We start from the raw sequence: 10,572 nt of genomic DNA on the forward strand, positions 1-10,572 counted from the left end.
GCGGTGTCCTTGCAGTCAGGACCAGACAAAGTCACGAGATGAGACGATGATGTTGGCCATTACTGTGGCTTTGATCACGCCAAACGCAGACTTGTAGCGTCATGCGTGGAAAGCTAATTTTGCACTGGTGCCTTTCTCAACATTCACCATGAAAAGAGAACGAGGAGGACGACTCATGAGTACTCGCTGGCCTTGAAGACGAGAAGGTTAAACGACAAAATCTGTTTTATTGCCTTTTATTTGATCACAAAAATGTTAACAAAAGCTAAGCTAGCAATGCTAGCCTTTACGCTAAAGCTACCGCAATGGTTGAATTAAATACTTGTTGGATTAATTGGCAAACGATTCATTGTGACAATTTGGCAAAATTCAATTTTCAAAAATTGTCTAATAAAAAAAAGAATTGTTTAATGAATGGACAGGCCTTCTAGAGAGCCAATAGTTTATGTAAACAAGCAATTAAAAAAAATCTATTTTCCATTATACGGTATGTCCACTTGACAGAATACATAGCTGAGATGAAATTACATTTCTGCTTCAAATTCACATTGCAACCGAGAATGCTGAAATCAATTGTTGATACATCTTAAATCAAGACCTTGTACAAGGTATTCAATCACTCTGAGCCCAAGAGATACTGTTTTTTTTGTTGTTGTTGTTTTTTCTGCCGCTATTCTAGAAAGTAAACACAAGTCCAGTTAGTGCATCATGGGGAAGGAAGCTGTAAAGAAGCAGGCTGTGACAGAAGCCACCAGCAGCCTCCGAGTGTCTTCTCACATCCATCACCGAGTGGATCGAAACCCGCCAATCGATGGCGGCTGCCGAGCACTGAGTGGGCCCGACATAAAGCTAAGCAAGTGTTGGGTGGCGTCCCTCCCCTGCCCCCTCCCCTTCTAGGTTGCTCCTCTCAATCATCACATAGATGATAAACACCACCGCACACCTTCCAATCAATCAAACTCAACCAAGCAACGAACAAAACAACAGCTATGCAGCTTTGATGCAAGTATTGATCCATGTGTGTATCGGGAATCGATACTGAGGGGAGTTATTATTACCACAATGAGATTTTGGATTAGCAATCAGAAGTCATGTGTAGAAACAATGCAAAATCGTGCCAACAAAATCTATGGAATAAATATAACACTGATAAGTGTTCATGTTGCTTTTTCGCATTAGCCAGCAGTGAGGCGTTGCCAAGACAGCGGTTAAGATCCAAAGTGCCCTCCAGGAAAGCACCTAAACGTTTCCAAAGTAGCGCGGGCTGTGTAAGCGCTCATATAGTAAGTCATCCCGACGTTTGAAGTCAAATGTCACGCAGCGGGACGTGTCTGTGCATGCAGGCAGGGCGTGCAAACACAATTCTCTTTTTATGCAGAAAGAACTGAGTCAACGGATTCCTGCGTTTCAACTTGAAATGATAATTAAAATTTTGATGTTGAAGCACGTGGCTTGGTTTGAGCGCCGAGTGTCCTTCAAGGTGCTCCAATTGAGCGCCACTTTTGTGCTGCAACCGGGTCAAGAGCAGACAGGCACTCCCGCACTGATAAAGCGCTACGGGGACGAAGGGGCTCCATTTTTACCTCGGCCCGAATAATCCAGGGACCCATTTGCATTATCAACACATATACAAGTACGCAGCACCAGGAGAGCCATAATGAGGGTTTTACTGAGAACCGCTGCTGATTCAGGAGGAGGGGGGGGGGGCACTTTAAAGCTCCCTCACCTTGAATGTATAAGTGTAAATATGTATAATGACTTTAATTTGCCCAAATTGCTACTTTACAGTGGAGGGACAACTCCCCAAACAAAGTAATGACAGTGATAAAACGCACGCTGGTATTTGGAGTCAAGAAGCTTCAGTATGTGCAGAATAAAAAGTCTGAGTCCAACCAGACTTGCTTGAAAATGACACCATCAAGTGTAAAAATGATCATTTCATTTCAATGTCCAAAATGGTGAAGCTAAAAAGAGTGTGGAAGTGATAGACGATCAGCCACAAAAAAAAATCATACACAAACAACCGTCCCATCCTGTTGGTTTGTGTTATGTCTCAGAGCATGAGGCCAACAAGATTCGAACCCTGTACCTCAGAACTGGCAAACATGCTAGAAAAGCTGCTGTTGCAAATGAGCTTGAGCACATAAAAAGTGTTCAACATGCAAGTGGCAAGGCTTGCCAGAAGCTGCAACTGTCCATGAATGACAAAGACAGCATTGCATATTATTATTGTTGGATTCCTCTCACAATCTAACGATCTCTGGACAAAAATAAGCGTTGCCACGGACAACCGAATGACCACTCTCTCCCTCTCTCCTTACGTAGCGTGCAGACACACATGCACACACGCGGATGACACGCCGGAGCGTTTTTCTCCCAGCAACATCATCACTTGCTTTCCCACCCTTGTCTCCATGGAGACGAGCATCCAGAGCTGGCAGGTTCCTGACTGTTGTGAATCAGCACAGACAAAAAAGGAGGGGCAGGGTTTGTCTTTGTATTTCAACATGACTGGGGGGAGATTTGTATAGTTAACATGCGGCCAGTGTATTGTCTGCCAAACGACATTTAGCTGCCCGTTCAAAATCTTTCATCAAAGAGATGTTGGAGGTGTGGCTGTGGATACAGGCAAAGGCCCGGGGGGGCCGCTGCCCCGTTGGCCCCCTGGTTTGGTTGCCACTGCCCACAAGCGACATTGCTACATTGGGAACAGCGTTGTCTTGATTTACAACTGCCCCGATTTGTGAGTTTTGACCTGTCGCTCAGGCAATGGAAAAAAAAAAAAAACGAGTTAACTGAGTGAGAGCAAACATCGGATTCAATGCCGCTTGCCGTGGGGAGAAAAAAACGAAAGTGACAGTTGCACTTTCAGTCAGGAAAACAAACACACAATTCTTATGCAAGACCAAATTTACTTCCAGACGTTCACGTAAAGATTAACTAGGCCACGCCCACTTTACAGATACGACACGTCAGTTGATTATGATTTACTCGCACTTTCAAAAGGATGTCAAAAATGTTAGTAAGGAGAAAAAAAAAGGTTATTTTTATGTAAGTCATTCATTGCCTTAGTGAGGACACTTTAAGGGAAGTCTCTTGTCACCGGCCCAGCACTGTCCTTTCTGACACACTGCAGACTCTCTCAGTAAAAAATTGAAATGTAATCTGATGACAAGACTGGAGCCAGAACCAGCCGCCCCCCCAAGTCCCCCCACCCTTAAACCTCTGCTTGGCCCTTTGTGGCGCCACCCACCGCCACCCTCTCAAGAATCTCCCAGTGATGTTTGACCTTTCATCAAAGTTCATTTCCGCTGTAAATGCACATACACACACACCACAGTAAGATTGTGCGCGCGGGCGTGTTTATTTTTAAACACATGCTCTTCTTGTGTGTGTTCATGTGATGAGCTGAGGTAACACACACACCTCGGCTGATTCTATTATGTCTATTACGTTTTTAAAAGGGAAGTCAAGCCAAACACTTTTTGTAGTAATATTTTCTGTGCAACTCAAATAGTTGGAACACGGTGTTCTGATTAATGTATTGTTTGTGGAATATGAATTAAACAGGCAAAATCCAGCTGTTTATCGCTCTCAGAGGGCGGCCATTTTGCAAGTTGCTAAAATTGACCTCACAGTTTCCAGGTCTCATGTCACAACCAATCACGGCTCATCTTCAGAAAACTGGCGAGCCATGATTGGTTGTGTTCTGAGACCTGGTGACTGTGATGTCATTTTCAATTGACAACAAGTGGCAAAATGGTCACCTGAGATGATTATATTCAAGTCATAATGTTGTGAGAACAATTTACAATATGTAGGTGTTTATCGTGAAGTTAATCGGTTTCATCTTGGCTGATGGCCTCATAACTGAAGCGTAGTTGTGCTATTCATCTTACTAATGATTTTCAGTCTCTGCGGTTTTGGTTTTTCACAGCAAGTCCAAACACAGACCTGACGATCAGACAAAAAACAATTAGAGCGTCAACAAGCTTTCATGTAGGACGGAAAAACAAGTTGAGCATAAAATGACAGTGGCAATTCCTCAAGTGAACCCATCTGAGTCCTAATTACTCAGAAACCACAAGCATGTGCATGACTTGAAGGCATGCGAACCGCCGAAACGTGACGGCAACATTCCCATACGTTCTTCACGACCAGCTCCGAACATTAGCAAATCAGTGGGAGGCATTTGGCATTCTCGTCTTACGTAACGACGAGAACAGATGTGACATTGTTCTCCACTCTGCTCGTACTTTGGGACAATTCCACCCTCAGAGTGCGGGAGTCATCCGAAGTCATACGAAACGATCACACAAACAACATGAGAGTGTGAATGGAAGGCTCTTGCATACGCCGTTGCCATGGCACACGTTCACCATGGCAACAGAGCCGGCAACGGGGGAATAGAGCGGCGGCGACGGCGGCGTCTGGGCCGCTGTGGCTGCTCAGACTCATACACAAATACGTATGGAGGAGCATTTCTTACAGGTTCATGTATGAGCACAGTCCTGTACAATTACATGTTACTCGTGAGGCCAAACTATGTACGGGTGTGCCGACTTCAAGTTACAAGCGGAGTGCACGGCCCAGCTAATAATATAGCTGCTGTATGGTGTTAGTTCCATGCATCACAGCAGGGGATGCTTACAAAGGTTCAAACCAGACTGACTGCAAGGGGAATCCCAGGTATTTAACAACACACACCGCACGCACGCAAAGTGACGTGAGGTGGAAGTGGCGACACTGCTGTTTTCCTAAACTCTGAAATCGACATTTACCAACAATGACAATTGAAATACCGCCTGATCAAAGTCATAAAGATTTGAATGTCTAAGACTACCCGAGGCTTACACAGTGTGAGGTGTGTTGAGGGCCAAAAATCATAAAATTGAGAGCCTACAGACATAATTGTCTGCACACAGACACTGATTGTTATCGCTAAGCTTTTTTATTTTATTTTCAGTTATAAGTGAAGCTAATTTGATAGGCTTTGGAAGCATGTGGTGCCCATTCTGTTTCGGTTAATCTGAAAGAGTTTTCATCACTCTACATTAGCAGACCTAACTCTGAAGTGACCACTGGATTGGATGTTACATTACAACCAAAGTCAATTTATCTCTTAGGGGAAATTGGATCTTAAATAGATTGGAGCCTCAAAAATATATCTATCCCATCCTAAAATGGCTACTGTGGTGCGGGCTAAAGTGCACACTTAACGGTGGTTTCCTTGCCCACTAAGTCTTGTACTGTTAAAACTCCATGGAGGAGACAAGCGGATGGAGATGTCTTCTGCTCAGTGTCATCGTCGGAGCAGGTGGGCGTGGCACTCAGCGACATAGCAACTAAAGCTGACTCGATAGCGACATCTATTGGCCGAGGCACTCACTGGACACTACAGTAGGTACATCGAGATATCCTGAAATTTCATACGAGGCGTATCAAAAATTCTGATTTCACAAATAAAATTGTCACGAGTGGTTATAAATTAAATCAAGAAGCTGCAGACAACCAGTGCTGGCTCAAATAGAACTTTTTTTTCCCTTAAAAAAAAAAAGGAACAATCCAGGCTCCGATACACATTTTGCAACGCAAGCGCGCCATCTTGTGTCGTAAGAGGACACAGCATTGTGGCTTTGAAAACTTGCTTGCCAACTGAATAAATAAAATGAGACCCAAACTGGAGTCTTTAATCCGTTTTTGTTAATAGTTTTATTTTGAGGTGCTGACATACAGAACTGGTACCCTTTACGAAGTCAACACTTAACTGCTACCTCTTGAACATTTGCAGTATGCACAAACGGTTGTGTGCCTCTGTCATATTTACTGCATAACAAATAAACATTTCGGCTTTGTGATGTTTCAAACTGGAACATCATCTAATAAATACATCCAGTGCAGCGAGGGGGGGGGGTTGTCTCACCTGAGATGACCCACGTAACCCGAAAGACGGAATGAACGTGCGTCCTCGCAAAGATCTGCTGCCTTCAATTACAATTACATTCGCTGACTCGCTCAAAGAGAAACACAACAACAACAACAAAATCATTTTAGAGACACGACATATGGACAAGCATATCAAAATAAAGCTCATGAGTGTAATTTTAGACTGTAAAATGAAATGTATCGGTGTGGAGACTATTTGTTATAATCCGATGTGAGATGAAAATTGCATAAAAATATCCGTACAGCATATCTGCCTTGTGGGTGTGATGTTTTTCATACGGTCGGCACAGTTTTGAGGGTCGCTGGTTACGCTGGCGTACACGGGGGTCATCAGTATCACTCGTACAGCTACGGAGCGTGCCGAACTCTTAACTAATGCTGATGCTAAGTTCAGCGGTAACCAAGCAACGACTGAATGTTGCGTTAACGTGAGGAGCTTCATCGTGCTTTGACGGAAGGCTAGCTGGATCACATTTGTTATTGTTGTAATTTGAGGCTTGTCATTTGAGCCCAGGATGTTCGACTTAATGCTTCAAACGTCCTGCCCAGTTGATTGCAACTGTCCGTTTCGGGGCGTGATCGGCCAGCCGTACGCAGCCTTCACATCACCTGCCTTGTCATCTTTTTTTCCCCCCAAACTCGACTCTGACTTTGTTTTCGGCTGCACTGCTTCGCTTCTGGTATCGCCCTCGCGTCTCTCAGTGCTGCAGGAGGAAGTTGGTGGCTATGTTGATGTCGTTGTTGGACGCTCGGAGGGCCTCGAGGGCATCCGGCCGGGAGAAGCCCATCTCCACTAACCTGGCGACCTGCAGGAGTAGTTCCATGAAATTAGAATTTGGATATAGAGTGTAGAAGATTTCCATTGATGCTTTTACACCTGCAATGATTCTTACAGCAAATTTCAGCAGAGGCTGAAAATCGCATTTAGTTCCCCATTCTTTGAATATTTTGACCAAAGCATGTCAGACATTGTTTATCATTATTAGCATTGTATCGGTACATTTTTCAAAATGAACAGGCAATGGTGGCTGCACCTGCTCCTCTGCGACAGCGTTGTCGGATGGTGGCAGCGGCGGCGCGCTGGGCTGAGTCTGAGCCTGCGGCGGCGCTTCTCTTCTGCGTCTCAGGGAGGGGAACAACCTGCTCCACGGGAGCAAGCCAGTCTGCTAAGATAAAGAGGATTTTCTTTTTCACTCTTTCCACTTAAGCAATGAAAAAGAAGTCTCCGAATTGCAAGGAATGGCTTTGTTGGTTTGAGCAGGAAAATCGCCGGTACTTGTGCTTGGTGTCTGGAGTTTGCGCGGGCCTCGTTGAACTGGGCCAGTAGCAGCTCTTGATCCAGTTGGTCCATCCGCTGTTGCCTCTGGATGTCCAGCGTGGCGCCCATCCCCAGAGGCGCCTCGCTGGTTGGTTGAGAACCTTCAAGGGGGTGGGAACACAAATAACATGACCATGTTTGCGCATCACTGTTGTTTAAACCGTGACGGCGCTAGCTCGGACGCACTGGAGAAGAGCGGCTCCAGAAGGTAGCGTGCGACGGCACACAGCCAGGCAGGCACAAAGAGAAATTTCTGGAGCCAGAGCACGTTGGAGTGGTACAAACCACCCGAGATCTGAGACACATGTCAGACATTAATCAATCAACCATTGCGTTATACGATGATGGACCCTCAAGATAAAAAATAAAAATAGGCTGATTACAGTATTCTATAATTATTGATCTTTGGGCACTGTGTTTTCAAAATTGAAACAGCAATTTGGTTGTTTGCTGATGAAGTGTACAAGGCCGCTGGAGTATCATATGACTCACCAGGCCACTGAGTGCCAGGACCCACATGAAGGGACTGGACGTCAACAGCTACACAGAGACACAAACAAAGATTCATGACTGGATACGTAAAAACACAATGGAACTGAACAGAACCATACCTGCAGTCCGACGATGTAGACCAAGGTTTTGTTGGTGATGCTGACGAGGCCCAGCACCTGGGTGACGGGCACCTTGGGAATGGACCAATAGAAAGGCACAAAGAGAGCAAAGACCGGGGCCAGCCTGTGGATGTCACGCATCAACAATCTAATTTGTTGTGATCAAATGTTACTTGCAAGATTGTGATTGTATACAGCGCTACTCACAGCCCCGCAGGCAACTCCTCCACCTCGTAGTCAAAAAGGAAGGAGAACGCCTGAGCCAACAGCAAATCCAGCAGTGCAGAGACAAACCAGGTGCCCAACAAGAAGGACTAAACAAGAGACATGTATATTTGTTTGTCCAGTTAAAAAATGCAACGGCAGAAGTTTTAAGAGGGGCAAATATCTCAAGACATCCCTGGTCCTCCCAAGCCGTCTAATGGGAACAGAACATGCTGCCAAGCTTGTTCATCATTGGCACTCACGGCAAACTTCCTGGAGCCAAACCTCCTCTCAAAGATTCGGAAGTTGTAGATGAGCATGGCACTGCAGAAGGAGTCTTTCACGTCCAGACACACTAGCCTGCCGCACAGCAACCGCCACACCTACCACCACATCCATATTGTTAGGCACAGTCATATCAGATCCTTTGAATGTTAACTCAAGTCATACCTGCTGTTGGTGGCTGACAGCCTGCAGGTTGTACTCAAACATGTGCTGGTACTGCGGGAGCAGGAGGAGCATCACCGTCAACCCGCTCAGAACTAACAGCAGACCTTTGGACAGAGGAGCCTTGTCTGTAAAGGACAAAAAAAAAAAAAAAAACATGTGCCCGTTTAACCCGAGATTAGGTTGTTTGGCACCCCCTGGATTACAATAAAATTGACGCCTCTGGTTTAACCCAAGGAAAGCTTCGTTTATGCCAAAATATTTAGCATTGATTGATTGATTGATTGATTGATTGATCTATTTCCACAGGTCTATTTTAGCAGCCTCAGCCCAGCAATCTAAAAAGCACGTTCAAGTTGTTGCGCTGATAGCCTGCCTGGATAAATGAATGACAACTTCATCTATGGCCTGCCAGGGTAAATGAATGACAACTGCATGCTAATCTACTTAGCTGAGCTGGCTGCCAGAGGCGGGCTGGGGATACTCACACAGGCCCCGGGAACCGGTGGTGGTAAACATGACGTCGAGGAAGTTGACAATACTCCAGAGGACACACGGCGAGGTTTCAACACAAACTAAGAGGAAAGAAACAACGGGGTGGCGTTGACGCAGCGATCCATGCTGGCTGACGAGGAGTGTAGCGGAACAGGACGGGAACAGGAAGTAGATTGTCACCCAAACTACAGAAGCTCAACTGGACCAAAATCAAGTGACCCACTGTACATGTCATGAAAGAGCGGCGCATTAAGAATTCCTACTATATATTTTTAAAACTGCATTTATTTCCTTTGTCGTACATGTTTTCAATTAAATGAGTATTTCCCCCCCGTGTTGTACCGCTTTTATATTCGCGTTTGAACTACGTTGTTTGTCTGCTCGCAATGCATTGTGGTCTATACTCAACTTTTCCAAGTGCGTTGAGGGTAATTTACATTTATGCTCCTTATTCCTAGTTTGGTCGCTAGAGGGCGGTGTTGCATTGAGTTTCAAGCTGAAAACGGCTAAGCCAAGCAGGGCAGTTTACACAACTACAAAAAGGAATTTAAGACATCGAAATCAAAAGAAAAGGAAAACGAGTAATAACCTAAATTGCTACAGTAATGCACAGCACAAGAACATGATCATGTTACATTTTATTCTAGACATGCTCTAAAAAACCTTAATTATGTTGGAGTGGTGACTTTATCTGTAAAAGCAAAAAGTCGGAAAATATCACGACTTTAACTTTTTTTTCCAACTACTGGTAGGTATTTGAACATATTTTATGCAAGAAATTCGTCATTTTAATTATTCTTTTTGTTGTTCTTATTCTTATTTGTTGTCAACTTTTTGTATTCACCCATAAGTTCTAGCCATTTTTCATTTCCAATTTAGACAATTCTGTTCATCGTCTAATAATTAATGTACTTATTGTTACTTCTGTCAAGTTAAGACCCTTGGCCAAGAGGGCTCAGGTCCCACTTTTCATTTACTAAGAGTTTACCTTACTTACCTTAGTTTCATTTACCTTAATAATTTGGGCCGTATAAATGCCTGCTATATTTAAGATGAAATCAGAAATAACATTCGGAGTGAAGATCTCAACATGTTTGTCAGCCAGGTGAGTTTTGCCACACGATATTTCATGTACGGATATTGTTGCAGCTTTACGTCAGCCATCTGTTTCAGGTCGCATCCAACGCACACACCACCGGTGTTGGTCACGGTGCCAATTCCTTGCGAGTAGGCCCCGCTGCTTTGCGAAAGTCCACATCAAACGTGGCGAACGAGGCCTTCCCCATGCGCGGCTCCGGTGGCTCCGTCTTATGTCCAAGTCCAACAGCTGTCTAATAGTATTGCGCGCACGGGGACACAGCGGCCCGTTAGTTCCCATTGGTTAGTTCCTGCCCATTAGCTCTATTTGCTTGCCGGTGGTCAGACATTGAGTGTGAGGAACAGCTTGCTAATTGTGTTTCAGACCTTCTCTGTCACCGGCGTAGGAGTCGGGTCTAAAAAGGTTGCTTTGCCCCTGTTCTCAATCAAACATAATCAGATTAAACGGCACAA

At 44.8% G+C, this 10,572-nt stretch overlaps 1 protein-coding gene across 2 annotated transcripts; it reads right to left on the reverse strand.

Moving 5' to 3' along the window:
- Positions 1-5,727: 5,727 nt before the first annotated feature.
- On the reverse strand, positions 5,728-9,224 carry ubac2 (UBA domain containing 2). 2 transcript variants are annotated; one of them, XM_037271395.1, is made up of 10 exons: positions 9,015-9,224; positions 8,530-8,654; positions 8,343-8,462; positions 8,083-8,189; positions 7,876-7,999; positions 7,757-7,804; positions 7,451-7,559; positions 7,223-7,365; positions 6,981-7,109; positions 5,728-6,752 (listed from the first exon to the last, which is right to left on the reverse strand). In XM_037271395.1, exons 1-10 carry the CDS (start codon positions 9,043-9,045, stop codon positions 6,645-6,647), a joined length of 1,044 nt encoding a protein of 347 aa, XP_037127290.1. In that variant the 5' UTR covers positions 9,046-9,224; the 3' UTR covers positions 5,728-6,644. The 2 variants fall into 2 exon arrangements, with proteins under 2 accessions (XP_037127290.1, XP_037127288.1); XM_037271393.1 differs by having other exon boundaries at positions 6,981-7,112.
- Positions 9,225-10,572: the final 1,348 nt, after the last annotated feature.

This window comes from Syngnathus acus, chromosome 15, assembly GCF_901709675.1.
Source record: "Syngnathus acus chromosome 15, fSynAcu1.2, whole genome shotgun sequence".
In the NCBI taxonomy this organism is placed as follows: domain Eukaryota; kingdom Metazoa; phylum Chordata; class Actinopteri; order Syngnathiformes; family Syngnathidae; genus Syngnathus; species Syngnathus acus.